The 22,272-nt window shown below is 40.2% G+C and overlaps 1 protein-coding gene across 9 annotated transcripts; it reads right to left on the reverse strand.

Annotated features, from left to right (window-relative positions):
* Nucleotides 1–3,164: 3,164 nt before the first annotated feature.
* On the reverse strand, nt 3,165–17,882 carry LOC105357979. Of its 9 annotated transcripts, XM_023961016.1 has the most exons (8): nt 17,753–17,882; nt 17,504–17,637; nt 16,564–16,629; nt 15,563–15,640; nt 14,221–14,283; nt 11,359–11,408; nt 6,015–6,208; nt 3,165–3,503 (listed from the first exon to the last, which is right to left on the reverse strand). In XM_023961016.1, the coding sequence occupies exons 1-6, from the start codon at nt 17,769–17,771 to the stop codon at nt 11,400–11,402; spliced, it is 369 nt and encodes a 122-aa protein (XP_023816784.1). In that variant the 5' UTR covers nt 17,772–17,882; the 3' UTR covers nt 3,165–3,503; nt 6,015–6,208; nt 11,359–11,399. The 9 variants fall into 9 exon arrangements, 5 of the variants coding, with proteins under 5 accessions (XP_023816784.1, XP_023816785.1, XP_023816787.1 ...); XR_002874324.1 differs by lacking the exon at nt 17,504–17,637 and having other exon boundaries at nt 17,753–17,850; XM_023961017.1 differs by lacking the exon at nt 6,015–6,208.
* Nucleotides 17,883–22,272: the final 4,390 nt, after the last annotated feature.

Below are 22,272 nucleotides of genomic sequence, written 5' to 3' on the forward strand. Positions count from 1 at the left end.
ACGTCTGTAACGCAAGAAGAATAATCTCATCCAAAACATGTGCATGTGCTGCAAAATGTAGGAAATGGGTCTTTGGCTTTGAAGAAAAATGCTACTGATAGAAATAAGTAATAGGTTTGTAGTTTTTATTGTTTCGTTTTAGTGGTTTTAGTTGAGCAGTTGTCTAACATGTTGGATAACTGGGCAACTGGTGGTAAAAAGTTTAATCAGAGGGGGTTATTATGAGAATAGCTCTTTCAGCACATATTCTTATTTTTTGCTGCACAACAGCATCTAGTTGCTGTGATTGGATGGGAGAAAAAAGATCAAAAAGCATTGAAGTCATAATAAAATTTCGTGTTTGACTTTTTTAGATTTTCAATTCAAGTTAATCCACTACAGCTGGAAGAACACAAAGAATTTGATTTTGTAGGCAATTGTCAAAAGCAAAAGAAGTCCAAACTCTTCTGTACAGAAAAATAGGACATTATTTTAATTTTTTTTTAATAACATTTTGACAACTTTTTGTGGAAATCCGGCCTTTGGTTGAGGTGACACGTTTAACATTTACGAAAAAATTTCCCCAAAACGTTTTCTAACTTCATGTGTCTGAACCATGAAGTACAATTTTCTAAATGTTACAGAAAACGTGACAAAACCATATTATAAACTAAACATTTCGGAAAGGATTGTGGTGCATTAAAGGTTCAAATAGAAAAACGTAAAAAATGCATTCATTTGGGCAGTGGTATTTTTAAACGCTGGTATTACTGGTATGTGTTTTATATCTGATTGTATAAACCAGTTTTTCACAATAAATCTGCAATTGTACAAATTTACTCTTAAGAAATAATTTTCCAGAAAGATCAGACTTACAAAAGGGTCAATTTATGATTCTTACGTCTGGGCTTTAAACGCGGCGTGAGGATCCCGGAAATGTAACCATCATAGGTTGGTGAGTGGGTTGAATTTGAACTATTGACTATAGAGAACTCTATATAACTCATAAAGAATATAGTTATAAATATATAGAACTCTATGTACAGTCAATGCTGTGAACCAGTATCTGCCAGATAATTCAGATAAGCCACATTACCAACCAGAAATTTACTGATGGCTCCTATTTGCCTCCAGAATAACAAACAAAAAATATCGGATTCTATGTCACAGAGCTGCGTAAGCAGCTGCCCACATTTGATACAAATCCTCTATGAACTCTTACATTAGTTAGTGATTCATCTATGTAAGTATTTACTTGCATTTTATTTTTTATTTACCCTTTACGCTGTTGAGCATCTAACAGCTATATAAAAGGTTAAAAAAGGTTAAACTAAGTTAAGAAAATTAGTAAAAGGATAAAATCTGGCTCTTTTGTTCAGTTCTTCAGTTTGGTTTCTCTTGAAGTCAAGTCCTGTGATGTCAAATGGCTTGTAATTCACTTGTCTATTTTAAAAACTGTGAAAAAACATTTATTTTAACCAGGTATGTTATCTAGAACAAGTTCTCCTTTACAATATTGACATGATGGAGGAGGAAAAACACGAGGGCAGAGAAAGCAGTTTATGACTATAATTATGTCAAATAAAAGTCATACAAATACACAAATAGAATGTATCAAGACATTTTTTTCTAAAACATGAGCAGGTTTTACACAACATATTTATTAAAAGGTTTTCAAAAGAGACAACAGGCTCAGTTTGAACACTTTTTGCTGCAGAAAAATTGAGTTCTTCATGTATGGATTTGATGTAGCGAACATTGGCTGCATGGAAGTGGACCAATGTGCTTTAGGAGTTATCAGGTTAATAACTCAAACTTTTCCCTCCCTTTTCTAACCAGCAGCAGCAGCCTTAACAGAGGGCCTTCATTTGGAATTGACATAACTAAAAAAAAAAAAAATGCATCGAAACTGTAAAACATCACAAACTGTCAGCGGTACCCACCACAATTGGCACACATCGTACCTGATGACAATGAATTTTGGGCATAGTGAACGGCCCATGTTCATGGATTGATGGCCACGTTCTAATGCACACTGATAGCAGGGATTAACGACACACGGATGTGTGCACGTAAAGCCCACAGAGACTCTGTCATCTTATTGCCTAATAGTCCTTTTTCTGCCGTATGGCTCCGCAGGACAGGGAAGTTTTTGGGATGCACAATATAAAGCTGGCATCTCAATTGCTGCCTCGTCTGAAAACATTCTTCAATGGGCTGAGACCGCTCTGGGGTAAGAAAGCTGTCTCTTAGTCTATTTGTTCTGGTTTGAAAATAATCTGTATCGCCACCTAGAGGGCAGTAGAGGCGATGTCCAGGGTGGAAGCCGACTATGGTGATGTTCTGGGCTTTACTGAGGGAGAGGGAGCTGTAGATGTCAAGCAGACATCCACTCTGATGTGGTAGGTGGTGTCAAGGATCTGCTCAAATCTGCATTGTCTTCATCGCCCTCCCACAGACAAAGCTGCCCACTATGACAGTGGGAAGCTCTTCAGCTGTCCGGGCAGGGGAGAGCATATTAGCCTTTGGGAGCCCTCCAATTTTTAATGGAACGGTCACGACAGGTATAACGACCAACAAAAGCAGCGGCAGGAACATTAAAAGCCTTGGCAACCGGATGTACATCCAACATAGCGCATCCATGATGGTAAACGGTAGCCCTCCAGATTTTGAGGGCACTGTAACGGAGGGCATCGTTACCTCAGGAAAGAGGACGGGTAAAAAGATGTGGCCCCTGGGGTCTAAACAAACATACATACAGCATAGCGCTTTCATTATGGCGAGCTCCCGTTGTAGTTGGTCAGTGTGTCCGTGAGAATCGTTCAGAACTTTCTGACTGCAGCTTCTCCTGTTTTCTTTCAGCAAGGATTCTCGGGGGGGGGGGGGGGGGGGGGGGGGGGGGCGCATTACTGAATATGGTGAGTGATGTTCATCTGACATTCAGAGTATGACACTGTGATTGGTCATTAAGAATCGTAAAGGAAACAGGAAACCCTGTCGGTGCAGACGTGTCACTTCCTGTATGTGTGAGCAGTGAAGGTCAATCCAAACTGTCATCTGTACGATGAAGATGACTTGGTTCTACTAACTCACTGGTTTAACTAAATGGGTCCAGGTCGTTTTATTTTTTAGAACCATATTGTTTTTTTATGTCCTTCTGCAGTTCTGGACTGAAGGACCAGATATTTTTTAGTGATACTTTCTATTTACACCTTTGACAAAGCTGCCCACCTCAGTGACGCTTGGGAGCTCTTTAGCTGTGCGGCCAGGTGAGAGTGTCCTGGCCTTTGGCAACCCTCCAGGTTTTGAGGGAACAGTAACAGAGGGGATTGTCACCACAGCGAAGAAGAAGGGTGACAGGATAAAGTCCCTGGCCTCCAACCGGACATACATCCAACACAGCGCCTTCATGATGGTGAGCTCCCGATGTAGTTGGGTCAGCGTGTCCGTGAGAATCGTTCAGAACTTTCTGACTGCAGCTTCTCCCCGATTTCTTTCTGCACGAATACTCGAGGGCTATAGCACTGAAAGAAAAAAAAAGTTGGATTTACGTAAAAAAACATGTACATTGGTTGCGTGTCATAAAGTAATGTTTTCGAAACAACTTTATTTTCTTTTTTATACGTAACTTTATGTATTTTACAAACCTTTTTTTCAAATAAAGATTTGATATATTTTTAGATTAGACCAGTGCTTCTAAATTATTTTTTGCCAGAAAATGTTTCGCGTCCACCTTAACACCCCCCCCCCCACACACACACACACACACTTGCGCAGTAACAATATATTGGATAAGTATCTATAAAAACTGTGAGTATAGCTAAAATTGTATCTTTTAACATTAACAAAATAAGAAAGCAATATAAATCCACTTTCAACAAATATTACATTTATTTAGCCACAGAAACCCTGATCTAGTTTAAAACAGAAAAGAAGCCTAAAGTGCATGAAATAAAAAAAAAACTGTCAGTCCTTATTTAAACTAGAAACAATTTGACCAACGGAACCATTTGATGCTGAGAAAAATAATTCAATCAATAAATAATATTAAATTCTAAATTATGGATAGTTTATTTATGATCTCATAAAGTGCAGCTGTTTTCCTGCAATACCAGCTGTCTTTCTGTCTGTCTGACACCAACTAAACCACAGGCAGACAGAGAATCCATTTATGGAAAATAAAGACATGTCATCAAAATGTCTACAACACTTCATAAAGCATGACATTATTAGCATGAGCTGAGGAACCTAAAGGCACATGATGATCCTGGTGTTGGGCAACAGGCAGCTTTCCGCCTGCCCCGTTTCACCTGGCAGACAGAGCCCACACCACCCATCCCCTTTCGTTCTCACACACAGCCGTGTGTGACACGAAACGGGAGCAGCTGCACGGACGGGGATTCAAAGGTTTCAGGCTGTCGCACAACTCATTATATATCTCTCGCACAGACTTGAGTGTCAAGTAAACGGTGCTGAATCTGGTTTCAACCATCTGAAGCACTGTTTTTTTATTGTTGTGCTGCCAAACCAGATTGCTTGATGAAACGGACAACACTCTTGGCTGCACTAATTGTTTCTCCGATGTCTGGGGCGTCTGCAGACAGTGCGTCCTTGTCCAGGCCATGCCGAAGTACGGTGTTGATCACATGATCAAGGCACGAGAGGCGCTTGTAAGGCTCCAAAGCCTTCACAATGTTCCTGCCCTGATCTGTAACCCACACTATTCTGGATAAAGATGAAGGTTCCAAACCAAATCTATTCACCAGAAGCCGGACCAGTTCTCTTCTTATATTCTTCCCCTTTTTGGCATCTTCTGCTGGAAATACAGAGGTGGTAAGTGTTCTTCCAACCAAGCTGAAGTCTGTTTCAGTAAAGTGACAAGTTATTGCAATATAACTCATCTTTCTGTAATCATCCGTCCACATATCAGTACTCATGGCGACGTCACAGCCACCTGCCAGAGCGTTCTTTACCCGCTCAATTAACAAGCTCCTTTCTTCCTCAGCCTTCTTGCCGCACGCCTTTGACACTGTGGTGTAATGGGGGAGGACCGAGTCGACAGGTATGCGCCCAAAAGTTGACCCAACATTGATCAAGTCTTGGGCCAGACTTTTAAAACTTCGCCAGAGACTACGGAAAATGGTCTAAGGTCCTGACAGCAAAAGTCCACGCACTTGTCTGTGATGGCCTGCTTAGCGCGAAGAGGGGCGGTCCTTGGGAAAAATGATAATATAGATGTTTGACGTACATCACTTTTGCCATTACAGCTGTTTAAATGCCTGCTCAGCGTCGAGGTGCCAGTCTTTTTGCTCTCATATGAAAGCAAAGCGCCACATTGACTACATTCAGTGAAGCCAACACAAGTTTCTGTATCATTTTCCACTATCAATTTGAAGCTTTTCCACACTTCCGGCGGTGCGTGTTTGCCTTTTCAGTTCCCCTGTCTTTAGTTTATCTTTGACTTCTTGCTGCTCCATATCGAGGATACCTAAACAAAATAGATGCAGACTTGGGGGGGGGGGGGGGGGGGGGGATTACATTCACGTGGGCAATGCGTGCCCAGGCTCTGCATCTGCGCACCGCGCTTCCTGTTCAGTAGTAGTTAATAAAATAGCAATTACCTTACAGCGCCTTCTCTGTTTTAACCAAATTATTAATTTATAACAAGTATTAATTTGTTTAGTATCCACACATCGTTTTAGTATACATTTTTCTAAACATATATTTATTTAAAAAGTCAGCGAGAGAGAAGCTCGGCCCGACCCGAACGTAATGTCTTCATTTTAGTGCCCGATCTGACCTAGTTCTGACTCGGGCTCAGGCTTAAGATCTTACCTCTAATTGTGGGATAAATAAAAGTATCAATTATTATTATTACTTAAGATCACCTAGAACCTTCGCTTCTGCGAAGTATAACTCTATATGATATAATTCTATTTACATTTACAATAGTAATATAATCAGAATAATAAGTGTAATAATAGCTATCCATTATGAACAACAGGAAAATGGATTTGTTTCCATTGCTCTCATACATTGTCATCTTCTCCTGGTCAGCAGAGCTCCATGCCCGTTTTTCAGAGGAGGTGGTGTATCCCAGACATTGTGGATGCCACTGTACCGGCGTTGGTTCAAGTAAAATCGTCCCGAAGGTAAGTGCCTTAACCTCTGTTCACTGAGCTGAAGGCTGGCCATAGTGATGGGATGTTGATGCCTCAGCTGTATTTACCTGGACAAAAATAATCAGAATGAAGAACTGTTAAGAATAAAAATGCATCATGTAAACATTCATTTTAAATTCATTTCAAATCATTGATCTCTATGTTAAGTCTCTGATTTACAGGGTTAACAGAAGTATACTAGGGCTTTCATAGACACAGATGAGCGCCTATATCATGGAAAGATAAAAACAAAAATTCTGCTTTTTGAGTGTAATAATATCATGTTAATTCTTCTCAAAAAACAGCCCCAAAGCAGTATTTTGGTCTTTAAAGGCATTTCTGAGTATTCCTCTAAAACCTGTTCTCTGAGTATCAGCCCCTCCCAATCCATGAAAACAAGCGGGTTTTCATACTTGTGCAAAAATGGAGCGGCGAAAATAACTACCGTAAATTCCGGACTACAAAGCGCACCCGATTACAAGCCGCACCCACCCATTTTTACGTGTTTAATTAGTTTTCTACATACACAAGCCGCGTCAGAGTACAAGCCGCGCATGTGTTAGGCGATATTGTCATCCTGACAGATCACGGTCAGCATCCCAGAGTGAGTGCAATTCATTAGCACATTGTGGGTGGTGCCAGCTTTGCCTCAGGCTCATGTATTTGAGTGTATCGACATCTGTCAAACAGCATGGACCTCTATTCTGTTCACAAGTTCCTCAGTTATGGTGTTTTTATTTCATTTTTTTTACTTATTGACAATCTAGGTATCATACATAAAATTACAAACAGTAACCATATAATCAACATTACATCCCTCAGTTATGATGAGGAAATTTACATCCGCGATTCCACATTTCCCATGAGTCTTAGGGGCTAAAGGCGGGGCCAATGCCCGGCTCGCCACACTGTTGTACGTGTTTAAGAATGAGCAGCAGTGGATGGAGGGGTTAACGGGTAAAGCTCTCCTTCCGCTTGTGTCGCGGCGGCGTTATGGGAGTAACAGGGCTGGTTAAAAAACACACCGGTAAAATACAGCAGCGGCGACTGAAAAGCGCGCGCCTCAGCGTGATACGCGCGCCTCAGTGCGGCGCGTGCGTCAGAATTCAAAAGCCTCTGCACTCCGCGGACGCCTCTGCGCTCCGCCCCCCGCGCTCCTTGTCTCCCCTTCCTATCTACTCCGACACCTCTGGCCAGCGCGGCTTCAAGGAGGAGCACTTCGTCCCTGTTGCGCCGGTGGATGGAGCAAATCGTTTCTGTGCAAAGCAGTGATGAAAGTCAGGCAAGGAAAAAATCCCTGAACTTTTCTTTGAGCGATATGGCGGGCACAGAGCGAAATTTTGGAAAAATACGTGGTCTTAGATGCATTCTGGTGCATTCTGGCAGCTAGTTATTCACTTCTTTATCAAGAAACTAAGACTAATTGGAGCATCATGATTTGTCATTCAAACCCCTAGTTTGACTCTCCATTAAGGACTTGCTGGTCCTAAAAAAGAATTTGGAAAATTGCTCAAAGTAACACAATCCTACAATCTACGCTTTTCCTTAAAGCTGCAAAACATACAATTGCTAAAATATAGTAACATCAAAGCCCCAAATGGCAAAAAGAACACCAGTAACTATGATATTCTATGAAAATACCTCAGTTATTTATACATTATTTCTGCTTTAGAAATGACTGATGTACAACATCCACTTGCACTGTTTTCTCAAACTATAATTACATCAAAATATGGGATCTGCTTTAAACTATAATTCTATAACATAATACATCAATTCTTTAACACCAATACTAAGTAATCTGGGAAATATCAAAACAAACATACAAACTAAACTAAACATTGTAAACATTATTTTTTAAGGGAGTGCGGGTCCAAACCATCAAATACTTATAATTAATGTTAACTATACTGAACTAAATCATGGTAATTAGGAAATACAAATAAATTAGATAGAGAAATGTATTCAAAATAAAAACTGAAACTCAAAACTAAAATTGAAATTATTTCAAAATGTGGTTTTGAGATTATTTTACACAAAAAAGTATTTGACCTACACTACCTTAAAAATCTTTTTTTTTTTTTCCAGCCAAGACCACTTCAATTTGTTTTTTATCGTCTTCTCACAACTGAGGTCGTGACCACGCTCAATAATGACGATGCCTGCCATTATTTTAACACAAATTTGATCGCAAACTCTTCAGATGTGTTTGTGAAAGTTTAGCGTGGGTCCGCCAGTTTTGGTCTCTAGGGAAGCAAGTCACGCTGACCACGTGGTGCAGACAGAGCCAATCAGACCCGTCGACGCATCCGAAAGCAACTAAAACGTCCCGTCATTGGTCAATTAGGCCGGGAAGACGAAAGATGGCCACGACCATAGAGGAAGCGATCTGCGGAGAAATATAGAAAATAAAGCTAAAATTAGCTGATTTCAGACCATTTTCTAATCCGGAAAGCGATTTGTCCGTAGAGATCAGGTCTTTATTTCCCGGAAAGTACGTTCGGTTTGCTCAAAAACCCGGATTTCCGGGAATTCCCGGAAGACTTTCATCACTGGCAAAGGAATCGGACTTAATACTGTACGTTTTGTGTATGAGGGGCGGGTGCGTTGTTACGTGTGGGAGCCATCAGACTGCCATCGGCCCCGCAGCTCAATCAGCAGGAGAAGATGTCTCCAGCTCACACGGAGGCTGTGAGTTTTTCAAAGCAAAATTCCGCTTTTACGGTTTCCTTAGAAACCGTAAATGGAGTGTAAATTCACTCCATGCGCTGTTCTCTCCGTCACGCAGCAAACCGGCTTTTCCAAACCCGTTGGTGACGGTGGACTTTTTTACGCTGCTTTTAACGATTGCTTTTAACTTGAAAGCTTCATCATATTGTAGCGGCGATCACGTGCACGTTGGGTCTAATGGCCCCAAAGGATTCTGGGATGCGGCCGGGCATGCGTGTTTCATTTTGTTGAACCATGACTGAAGTGTCTAAGACCTGAAGTCAAGTCCATGCTGTTTGGCTGCATAGAGGTGTGTTGAATAAAAATGCCTTGTGCTTGGTGTTAGATAAAGAATTCAAACTATTCACTGAGTTCGAAAGTACGTACATGGCGGCCGCTAATTAAATCCATAAATTAGCCGCGTCACTGAATAAGCCGCAGGGCTGTAAGGGCAGGAAAAAAGTAGCGGCTTGTAGTCCGGAAATTACGGTAATTTTTCAATTTCAAAAATCCTTTTTTAGTGTGACAAAGGGCACTGCGAAGAAGAGGGGTGACAGGATAAAGCCCCTGGCGTCCAACCGGACATACATCCAACACAGCGCCTTCATGATGGTGAGCTCACGTTGTTGGGTCAGCGTGTCTGTGACAATCGTTCAGAACTTTCTGACTGCAGCTTCTCTGTCATGATCTGGTCAGTCTCCTCCCCCTCCATCTCAGTTCCACTCCTAACCACCACCAGCTGTCGCCACTCAACCTCATCAGCCTGCAGTTTAAAAGGAGACTCAACCCCATCATTCAACGCCAGATTGTTGTCCTCTATGGTGACTAAGCCTGGGGCCTGTTTCAGAAAGGAGGTTAAGTGTAAACTCTGAGTGCGTTAACCCTGAAATCAGGGAAACCCTGGGTTTTCCGTTTCAGAATGGGAGGTTTGTTAAACCAGAGTAAGCAGAGTAAGTCAAACCCGTTTCTGAAAGAGAGGTAACTTATACTCGGAGTCAGTGTCCATGGTTACTTATGCTGTGAACCTAACCTGGTCGGGAGCAGGTTTTATTCTCCAAACTCGAAGTTTCTGCCGGTCCCCTCCCCTTTTTAAAGACGAAGCGGTATGTTTCGCTTTAACCTTCATTGCCCACATTTCCGTCACACAGAGACGGTCTAAGTGACAAGAATGGCTTGTTCTTTTTTGGAGGACCCAATAGACGAGGAGGCTGCATTAATTCGTAGAGAATTATATTTACCTCGTACGAGGATTTTGAGAAGACTCGATTTTTTGTCATTTCCCCATACGTTTTTGTTTGAGCGTTACCGTTTTTCGTTGCAGTCAATCACATATACAAAATGAAAACAACATTAGGTATTGCTATGTAGATGTTTCATATGTCAAATATTGTCAACAAAGCCTACATCCATGACATGCTCAAATTTGACCTGATTGAATTATGTTTTTATACTTCATTTTTAGCTGCTGCCATGTTCTTTTAATTCCTGCAGGATTGCATCTACATGAAAATGAAATCAGGGACATTGAATTAGATTAATGTAACAATTACCTTTTGGAAACACAATTTGCTAGCACTGCTTACTTTCTTAATCCCATATAAACCTATACCACTTGATCAATACAAGGGTAGTGTTGCAGCGTGTGTGTGCTGAGCGGGGTGCAATCCACGAGAGACAAGGGGAGGGGCGATTGCAGGCGCAGATGGGGGGGGGGGGGGGGGGGTGAGCACGGAGCAGAGGTGTGTGCGTGGCATATATTGTGTGTTCGGAGGACGGAGCACTTAGTTAAATAAAGAGAAGGTGTCATTCCCAGAATAACTGTTATGGAGTCATTCTTAATCCGCTCTGGAGGTTGAGGGTTTCGAACGCGAAGTGAACCCCGAAGGAGAATTCCCTTCGGCCCTGAAGGAAATCTCCTCTGCGCTTCTGACCACGGTCGGAAAGACGAGAGAAAAGAAAGGAGAAGTCTTCGCGCTGCGAAAGGTTCAACAGTAGACAAAAGTTCACTTTTAAAAACACAATTGCATGTATTAATATTAAACTGACCAAAGTTTGCAAGAGGGGAAGGTTAACAAAAAAGTCCTCTAAACATTATCAACGTTAAATGCATCCCCCCCCCCAGATTGGTTCTGTATACTATGCAGCATTTCATGCATTTACACCAGGAATGACACTTCAAAAGTACACCTATATATCGCCATTTTTTATTTCACTCCTTACGCTATTTAAAAAGTTATTACATTCAATATTTTATAACAATGATTGAAATGCAAACTTAGACATTAACTTAAGCAGCTATGTTTTCCCACGTTAACTGTCTCTGTTTTGCAGATGCGGTGTTGCTTTTCTTCTGGAATATGTGCTCATATTCACTGTAACTCTGCAGCAGCACGTCAAGTTCAGCTGGCGAAAAATACGCAGACCTCTTTTTTTCACGGTTGCCTTGGTGACTCGTGATATCTGCGCTCCATTGATAATGGCTTCTCATAGTCGCGGTGCGCACGCTCACCTCCGAATCAGTCCACTCAGAGTTGATTGACCTGACTCCGATCAGCTTCTCTGAAACAGAAAACTCAGAGTTGTTAATCTCCCGATTGACCAACTCAGAGTTCAAGTTCAACCTCAGAGTTGGTTGATGATAACATGTACATCAGTTACGTGTAATAAAATTGTTTTCCAAACGTTACTTTCTTACATCTTTTTCACAAAGATTTTATATATTTTTTAGGTTAGACAAACATATATATCAAGTACTTTTTTTAAATATATTGACATAATGTCTAATATTTAAATTTCCCTTTTAATTACTTGAATTATTAGGTCATGCAATAATTAAATACTTGTGTTTACTGTATAACACAAACAAAATGTGTAGGTTTTATATTATTCCACACTATAAAAAAAAAACGTTTTCTGCCATTATAAATGCTTCTTTTTTACTGCACCAAATAATTTTGCATTGACAAAGATTTCATTATGCAATTTACAGGGCTCCAGACTTTCCAGATTTTGCGACCAAAATTTGAGAGTGTGCGACTGCATTTTACATCCAGTCGCACATGTGCGACCAGTAAATTTGCCTCCCCCACCCTCCGTATTTTTTATACATTAAACATGGAAGGGGCACGTCAATGATCAATGAAATAATCAATGAGACGCGAGCGCACACGCACGCAAACACACGCACACATACTCATGAGACGCGAGCACACACTCTCGTGATGCCCGTCTGTGAGGCGGCCAATGCGTGTAAGAAGAATAGGGAAAGTCACTGTAAGTGGCTAAATGCGTGGAGGGGGAGGGGCCTAGAGATAACCGAGCGCGCGTAAACGTCTGTGGGAAGGAAACGGAGACAAATTTCATCACAACCTGATGAGCAAGCGAACTATTGATTCGTTCTTCCGACCTGCAGCTAGTGTACCAGTGCCAGAGTCTACAGCAGGGGTCTCAAACTCGCGAAGCAAACCACGGCTCTCATGCACGGCTGTAACGTCATGACTCCGCTCCCGCGGGAGATGGTCAGCTGAGGAGCATAAATGTCCCACACCTAAATGCGTGACAGCTAACGGGGCTCTAACATTAAACACGTGCGAGCAACAACACTATTTCGTCTTAGACACATTTAAAACAGGTGGGTAAAATGCAACGATAGACGTGTTTAAGATGAACCAGCGCCGCGCCTGGATAGTTGGGGGGGGGGGGGGGTTTGAAGGCGAAGCTGCAGCGAGACTTAAGGAGAACAGGAAGTTGTTGTCCTTAACATTCAATTTACTTTTAATATGCCTCTTCCCCTTAGTATGATCTGTGATTTCTGATATTATATCTTTTATAATTATTTTAATGTTTTGTAATGTATGTAGCCTTTTTTTAATCAGTTGGCATATGAAATTGTTTTAATTGATCACTGAACTACAAAAACCCATCAGGACACATGTCCCATAATGCATTGTTTTGTAGTCTGTAGGGCAGCTTTCAGTCAGTGCAGTACTAAATTTCCAGCTGCGTTCGCTCTGGTTGGGGTTTTGCTCCCACCCCTTTCTCGTGATATTTTTGTTTTGATTGACAGGTGATGTTGGAGCAAAAACAAAAATATACGTCTCACACCAGGTGATCTGAACAGCGTTGCGTCCATCTGGGTGATCTCAAACACGCTTATTGTGCATCTTGGCTGCACCTATTTGGTGTCACCAACATGAATTTCCATCCCCTAATGTTTACATACATTTAAGTATTGTTTGTAATTGTGAAATGACCAAGAGGTAACTACGGTAATCACTTTGTTACTAAAAACCTTTTTTTATTCTAAATGTATGGTATTTTGTTTACTATTTGTACTGTCATGACAGCGATGGTGCTGTCAGTTTACCTTCTTGTTGCATCTTCAAGAGTACAGAATAAAATGTGACACTGAATTTGAAAAAGCACATTGTAATTTCTGCATCTATTATTAAAGTATTTATTAGTAATACAGTGGAAATTAGTAGATCTGGTTAGCATGTTGATTTACGGTATGCGCCCTTAAATTTTCTGGTTGTGCCCCTAAAATTTTCAGTTCCCAGGCGCGGCGCTGGTTCATCTCAAACCCGTCTATCGTTGCATTTTCCCACGTGTTTTAAATGTGTCTTAAGACGAAATAGTGTTGTTGCTCGCACGTGTTTAATGTTAGAGCCCCGTTAGATGTCACACATTTAGGTGTGGGACATTTATTCTCCTCAGCTGACCATCTCCAGCGGGAGCGGAGTCATGCCGTTACAGCCGTGCATGAGAGCCGTGGTTTGCTTCGCGAGTTTGAGACCCCTGCTGTACACTCTGGCACTGGTACACTAGCCGCAGGTCGTAAGAACGAATCAATAGTTCGCTTACTCATAGCTCAGACGCACGCACATATCAGGTTGTGATTATATTTGTCTCCGTTTCCTTCCCACAGATGTTTAATCGCGCTCGGTTATCTCTAGGCCCCTCCACGCATTTAGCCACTTACAGTGACTTTCCCTATTCTTCTCGCACGCAGTGGCCGCCTATCACGAGAGTGTGTGCTCGCGTTTCATGAGTATGTATGCGAGTGTGTGTGTTTGCGTGTGTGTGCGCTCGAGTCTCATTGATTATTTCATCGATCATTGACGTGCCCCTTCCATGTTTAATGTATAAAAAATACGGAGGGTGGGGGAGGCAAATTTACTGGTCGCACATGTTTGACTGGATGTAAAATTCAGTCGCACACTCTCAAATTTTGGTCGCAAAATGCGACCATTTAGTCGCAGTCTGGAGCCCTGGTATTTCAATGTTTGAGTGTCAACTCAAGTTATGAATGTTAAGTGAAGTATGTACAGCTCACATTGTGAAGTTAAAATGTCTGGATTACAATACTCACTTGTACTACAGACTCTTTGAATAAACCCTGGCACTTGCTGATACTCGCAAGAAAGTCAGCAGTCTAAAATACAAAGAGGCAGCAGATTTTAAATTCACAAGCAACTTTTTTTAAAAAGTACAATTTTTACCCTGGGCTCATTAATAAATGTTATAGTTACTGGGTGTAACCCCTTGGCATCAGACAAGCCATCAGACTAACTGTGAACACCTGGCCCCGCCCTTATTGTGAGAGGCCTGGTGTGTATACAAGTTCCTGGTCAGCTGGTGCACTTCCTGCTTGTTGCTTGCTACTCCCTGCTTCCTGTTGGCTGCTTCTTGCTCTCAGCTGTTGCTGCTGCTGTGGCCACACCAGGACGCCTAAAACATATTACGAATAATACGAACAAATACGAACATATTTGGACACCTCAGCATTTACCTTTGGACACTAACTAACCCCAAAGAGACCTGCTCATTGGTGAGTTTTTTTGCGGTCGCGACACCGAAAACAGAAAAAAGCTTTATCATAGTCACAGAGCTAAGCTAATGCTGCCTTACCTTTTGAGACTTTGTTTTATTTAATGGTTCTTGTTTGGTTGTTTTAATTTAGTCGGCTGAATTCAAGCCGAAGCAATTTTTGTTAAGTCGCTTTCCTTCTTTTGTGTTAATTGAACACTTTGAACTGTTATAGTTACTTTTATTTCCATGATGCCAAAATGGCCACTGTCTTTGAATTAGATAATGGAATGAAAAACCATGTTGCGCAACATTTGAAATTTGAAAGTTTAATTTGTTTAAAATTATTCTACTTTAATAATGGGATAAAGTTAATTTGTAACTTCAGAGTACATTTTTGATTTAAAACTTTTATCCACTTACCTTGAACCTTGATATGGAATTGTTTGACTTGTGTACACAATTTGAATTCTATTTGAAACAGCTATTTGATTTTTGATAAGAACATTGTTTCTCTTGTTTTTACTTTCTACAATAATGATTAATCTGATCTATTTCAGTATACCCAGTGAAATGACTGTGGTTTGTTTTTGTTCAATTCTTGATTTGTTTTTTTCTGACCCTTTCTAGGTCAGGTTTTTGTTAGGTATGCTTTGATCTACAACTTGATGGCGAGCTACCCAAATCTGAGATCCTGATACTTCCACCCTCAATAACATCTCCTCACCTGCAGCAAACCTCAACTACATCCCAACCAATAGACTTTTGGAAACCACTCAATAGGACTCAGACCCATATCCCGATTCCTTTTGTTGTTGTTTTTTTGTATTCTTTAAGTGTCTATTTTCTGTTAATACAATCGATTGCATTTTACTTTCATCGCTGTCTTTTTTTCATTTACATACCTTGGGCTCCCTGAGACGAATTCTGATTATTGCGTCTAGTCCCATAATCTTGGAAGCGTTACATGGGTTAACAAAAGGCTGGGAGGGAAAGAGGCAGAAATAATGTTTGGATGTTTTGGCGGAACATAAAAAAATGTTGCGGGTCTTGCATCACTTTAACTGAATCCTGACATTTGAAGATGTAATTATAGTTAACGACAGTTTTAAAGTCTTAAAATAATGGTAAAACCGTTAACAATAATTATGTCTTCAGACTGTAATGCTGCCCATATGGATTAGCTACCTACAGTGGATGATCCTTTATTTTATTTATTTCCATTTTATAAAGGATTATTCAATTTGTACATGTCTTCCCTGAGAGCTTTCTTTCTCAAATATTTCCAGACATCAGAGCTCAATACAATTGGCTGACAGATCAATTTAACGCAGCAGCTACTGGTTTGAGCTCTGCTGAGGATCAGTTCATTGATACACTCAGACTCCACCCAGAGGATGGGGTTTACAGCACAAACACTGAAATATGCTGGGTGTGGAGAGGGAGCATCCACTCATGGGGCAGAAGGATGAGGGCATTCTGCTTCCAATCTACATTATACCGTTGTGAGATTTTCTGCTTCTGCCACTTTGAAAACAGAACAGAGCTAGGCTTAATAATGAGCAAGACCTGAGAGTTGCAGTAACAAACCTGCTAACTCGTTTTGAAAAGATGTGTGTAACACAAAGACACATGTAGCAATCAACAATACTTTGTGTTTCTTTTTACACATAGGTTCAAAGTTATTGTTCTTACAAAGTGAATGATTCATTCATTTTCTTCCGTTTGTCCCTTTCGGGCTCCGGGCTGCCAGAGACTATCCCGGCCACTTATGGGCGAAGGACAGGTGAACGATCCTTTATTTGTCTGGTTTCTAGCATCAGGAATGTTTAAGATTTTGATATGGTTTGACATTAACTTATTTTGTCACAGTTTTTATGGCAAATGCATGATGAGGGGGACCCACCTGACTCATTGAAGACCAGAGCATGGACATCATCAGGGAGGACCAGTTGATAGTGTGTGATGAGCTCTGTAGTCAAGACAGAGATTTCTGAGTTAAATGTTACATTTTACATAAAATAACGAGTAACACTTCCACAGCTTTGTTGCATTGTTGTACTAACTAAACGGGTCGCGTTGGTTTGAAATCAAAAGCTGCAATAGAAAAAAAAACCTGAAGAAATTAGAACTACATTACACCCCCACCGCACCCCTCCCCCCACAGGATTCAACCCGCCCACTGAGAACCCCGCGAATTTTAAAATGGAAACTGCAAACTAACTAAACTAGCATATCGCGAGTAAATAATCACCCCACCCAGATATACGGCATTCCCTCATTTATCCCAAAATAGGTGAAATTTGTGAAGTAGGATTCCCAACGTTTTAAGACTGTAAAACTTATTACTACACACATTATACGCTTTTGTTCCCCAAGGTCATGATGAATAAATTCTCTCCGTTTTAAACTCTCAAAATTAAAATCTTAACAGAAAAATAAGTTCCGCATAATGAAAACCAAGCTCTGCTTGAAATCGAAGATTTATTTAATCCGAACGCATGCTGTGCACGAGACGCGCACGGTAAATGATTGACAGCCAGCAGCGACACTGAAGTACACCGTCTGCTGATCAAATAATGCCATCCTAGCTAAGTCATGGGTGGAATGGTATCGAAGAACTAAATAATGTCAACAGAATCTTCTCACATTATACTTCAAATTCGGTCTCTACAACGCAGATTTTAGCAAACAGAAATCCTCTAATGACGTTGAATTCCTAGAGTTTTCCGCCTGTGTGGGGGGAAAGAAAAAACAGTGTCCACACGCAACTACTGCCCCCATCAAGAGCAAATTCCCACGGCATAACTACTTGCCACTCTTCCCTGCGCATCATTGGAACTCACCGCGTTACCGCTGAATCTGCCTGCGGCGTCAAAATACAATACACCGCGCACACCTCCCCCTACCTGGCTGTCGTTGAGGGCTGCAGGCAGCCGGCAGGAGCCAAAAGTGGCGCGCATAGCCTGAACTTTGATAACTATGATAAAAAAAATAGATTACAAAGCTCTTCTCTGTGAAAACTATCAATATTTATGATAAATATGACGTCTCTCGCTTCCCTAAATTCACATGTTAGAGTAAATTCAACTTACCTATAACAAGTTTCTCCATCCAGCAGGTGCTTGGAGCTTCTCTAAAATGGCTGACTCCAAAGATTCTCCTTCTGGAAAATGTTTCAACAGACGGGGTTTTCTTTTCCAGAATTAAGGGGCATGACAGTTATTTTTTTTTAAAAACTTTATTAACAAATATTGCACACACAAAATACCAAACACACAACTCCACACTGTGTGCAAAATACAATTTTGACGTTCGCTAGGAAATTAAAAAAAAAATACATAATAACAATGTAAAACAGGTTAAGCAAAAATAAAACAAATGTAATAAAGGCAAAGGAATCTGTTAAAATTTCAAAAGAGACCATGTTTCAACTGTTCTGACAGCTTTTTTGTTAGTGGAGGACTTTATACTGTTTACATACAATACCATTTATTTCTGAAAAACATAAAATACTGTTTTTTTGTTGGCATATTTACACTTGTGTATAAAGTATTTAGCCATAATTATAGTTAAATTAACTACCGGTACATACATTTTCTCTGCATGAAGTCTCCCTTGTTTAAAATATCCAAAAATAATATGCTCATAAAATAATCTATAATCTTCACATAGATGAGTTCGTATAAAAAGTATCAAATCTTTCCAAAATAGTTGAGTGAAGGAACAATACCAAAAACAGATGGGGCACAGTTTGAGGAATGACAAAATGTACAGTTTATGTCCAGGTCTTTTTAAAACTTAGTAAACAAGTGTTTCACTGGATAACATTTATGAAGAATTTTGAAAGAAATATCTCAGATTTTATTGGTGATGAAATACTTTGTGTCATTTGAAAACCAAAAGTCATCCCCCCATTGAGCTTGCAAAAATTTGCATCCTTAGCAAGTGAATGAGATTCCTGAAAAAAAAAACAAAGTCTATTTTTTGCTGTTTAGCAAATAAAAATAAGGCCTTACGCTTTACATTATTCCTTAGCCCTCTGGCATTTAAAGAGAAAACAGATAATGACATAAAAAAGTAGAAAAATAAGTAAAAAAAATAGAACCTTTTTAGCCTTTTAAGAAAATTTAAGTCCAAGAAAATATAGGTCAACTGCAAAACGCAGTCGCACCTTTTTCAATCAAACTGATGTGGAAAAAAAGAACACTGAGAACATTTAAGCATTAACTCAACATCCTCTTTGCTTATAAAAATTTCAAGAAAAATGATATTTATAAGTCCATTGTGTTAACACTTCAAACTGATTTTTTTCCCTCTTTTTCTGCTCCTTTAAAATGGAGTTACGCTATTGATCACCAATGATGATTTCCCCTTATCCTTTGATGAAGGCCCTGGCACCAGCATAGGAGGCAAATTTTCCAGCAGCTCGAGCCTTCTGAATCTCTGGCCACAGCCGCAGCCTCCTCTCTCTGTCACCTTTGGAAAGATCCTCCTTGAACTGCAGACCGTGTTCCTTCATGTAAGGTGAATCCTTCCCCGCCTTCCAGACTGCATCCCTGCACAGCCGAGAGATGAACTGCAGAATAATAGCTCTGGGCCGTGTGTTGCTTATAGGCTGCCTCGTACTGCCAAGTCGATGCACAGTGTCTAGAACATCCACCAGCTTTTCCTTCATGGAAGGGAGGACCATCTGACAGATTTTTATCACGACAAAGCGGGTGTTTACATTCTCTGTCTCAGGAACTCCCACAAGCTTCAGATTCCTTCTTCTTGTGTAAGATTCAAGCTCATCCACTGTTCTTTGTAGAAGTTTGACAGGCATCTCCAAGGAGTCTACCCGTTGTTCCAGAACAGCCATCTTGGTGCTAACAGTTCTTCGAATAGTCGTGAGCACCGCTAGCAAGCGCGCCCGAGCTTGCACCAGCACCGTTGGAGCCCGCCACAGCCAAATATTCACGTTTTTTCACCACGGCGATTAGCAAAGTTCTAAAAAACATTCAAGATTAAACTTTGATAAGTTAGGTTTGTCGCCATATAACTTTTCACAACTGTTTTTTACTGAAGTAGGTGCGGAGCGAAGCAAAACCAGACCAACTAAGCCACCATCTTGGAATCCCCCAGGCATGGCAGTGATGCACCTGAAAATGAACATCCTGAGAGGGAATGTTGTCCGTACCCCACACACTACTATGACTACGAACAATTTCTGAATGGGAGGAATAGATTGAGAAATAGAATGCTTGTTTTCTTTCAGGCATCTACGTCCACTATTTATACACAAACAGTGAAAAAGCATGGAAGTCACTTCTGCTCACAGCCTCCTCAGATATGGTGAGGGTCTTCATACCCAAGATTCCCCACTTCCCATCAGTCTTAGGAGCTGAAGGCGGGGCTAACCCCTGGGTCGCCGCAGTATGTTTGGAAGGTAAACATAATTTGTTTATATTAAACAAACAGTATTTGTTTAAAGTATTTGTATTTGTAAATTGAACAACCCCACTTTTCCCGTTTTTCAGTGTAGTTAATATGCTGATTGATGTTCATCTTAGCAGAAGCTGGATTCTGACGTTCAGAGTACGATGCTGTGATTGGTCATTAAGAATCGTAAAGGAAACAGGAAACCCTGCAGACGTGTCACTTCCTGAAGTGTGCAGTGAAGGTCAATCCAAACTAAACATATCTTCACATATTTCAATTCTGATGATTAAAAAAAAGTAGAAAACAGTATTAATTTGTTACGTATCCAATCTAAGTTTTACATACATAAGTGCAGAATAAAAAAAAATTCAAGTCCCAATTTTACTGCATTTAGGAAAGAGATGTTTCAATGTTATGAATACATTAAAAAGATTAACACACCCAAGGCAACTAACACTGGAACAATTTGTGCTTTTTTGTTTGATTAATCCCCTCCTCTAAGAAACATGTATTTTGTAAATATTATTATTATTTTTATTATTATTATTATTTTGCATTCTCTTTAAGATATTTTAAAGAAAATTATAAAAGAACCAGTCAACAAAAGATTAAGAAACGAAAAAACCATGAATGCTCTAAATAATGACTTTTCCACACAAAACTGGAACTATGTGTACAGAAAGAAAGATGTGGATATCTCTTATTAATGTTTTTTAGAAATATTTAGCTCACTTTACAATAAGAACTGTCCAATTCATAAATTCAAGAACAAATTTGCCAAATGCCCTTGGTTAACTACCGGTCTACAAAATGCTTGTAAAAAGAAGAATAACCTCTATAAAAAATTCTTAAAAACAGGGGAAAAGAGAAACTGAACAAAGATATGAGTCATATAAAAATAACTAGACTGAAATAACATGGCACGATAAAAAGGTTCACTTGAATAATCTACTGAATGAAAATAAAAACAACGTAAAGCGAGTTTGAGACACTTGCGCTCGCACCTCTTTGCGGTAGTCTTTGGAACATAAATCACAAAGTTCGAGAGGGGGGCATCACTCACCGGTGGCCCGGTGAATCACACACAAACACAGGTAATTGGGAATCTTTTTCAGTCTAACAATCAACTCTAGGAGTACGCGCTCCTGTCTTAGAGAAGAGCGCGCAGTGTGTGAAGGAAAAGGGGAGGGGTAGTGGGCGCAGGCTGCGAGGAGCGCAGGCTGCGAGGAACGCAGGTGCGATTACGCAACACCTGGATCATGGCGTGCTGTTCGATCACTCAGCAGCTCATGTTAATGATATAATTATTTACTGACTATTGAAGATATTTTTATTGCGTGTCTTTTCTGTTGTTTAGTTGGTGTCAGTATTTGACATAAAGACAGCAGGTAATGCAGGAAAACAGCTGCGTTTGTTGAGATCATAAATAAACAATAGATCATATTTTTATGAAAGGATTGAGGTTTTTGGGGGATCATTACTGTAGGTGTTGCACAAAATTAGGAAAATGCCAAATATTTTAGAGTAATCTCAATAATGAGCTCTATAGAACTCAACTGAAGTAGAAATGAAAAAAATGACTCTAGTAAATGCTTCGAATATGTTTTATGCCTCGTCTGAAGACATTTTTTCAAGTCCTGGTAGGTTTGTCTCGTCAGCCACAGCCTTTTCTTAGCTGGAGGATATGTAAAACCTGCAGCAGCTTTAAGGCAGGAGCCCAACAGAAAAATTAAAGGCGTCTACTGTAATAGTTCTGTGAATTAAGTCCCAACAGTCTTGGTAAATCCTCTGGGTTTTTCTTGGTTGTTTTGCTATTTCTTCATGTATTGAAAGTTATTTCATCATTGCAATATTTATCTGTAATTTCGCATATTGCGAGTTTTTCCTCATATTATGCAGCCCTCATCTAATCTATTTTCAAAGTGTTCCCATCGGTTAGTTATGATTATGAGAGCGAGAGCTGTCTGTTTACAATTTAAAATATATACTCACAAGTTGATTCAAAAGATAAAGAACACAAAAGAAATATATGCTTTTTTCTGTGAATTAGAATTTCTCCTAATCATGAATGGACATATGTTCATTTTTTAATACAGCACACACACACATCACACTGAAAGGTTGAAGCAAAAATGAAATATTTTATTCCTTTGTGCTTAAATGCTCCTAAAGTTAAACTAAAGGGGAGTTCCTT

Source organism: Oryzias latipes, chromosome 12 (genome assembly GCF_002234675.1).
Source record: "Oryzias latipes chromosome 12, ASM223467v1".
Lineage (NCBI taxonomy): Eukaryota > Metazoa > Chordata > Actinopteri > Beloniformes > Adrianichthyidae > Oryzias > Oryzias latipes.

Excerpts from the sequence above, each read along its gene's own strand:
- LOC105357979 (XM_023961017.1), bottom strand. Across the intron at positions 16,630-17,503 it reads GCAGATTCAGCGGTAACGCG|AGCTCATCACACACTATCAA; the intron begins GTGAGTTCCAAT and ends TCTTGACTACAG. Across the intron at positions 15,641-16,563 it reads TCTGGTCTTCAATGAGTCAG|CCTTTTGTTAACCCATGTAA; the intron begins GTGGGTCCCCCT and ends TTTCCCTCCCAG.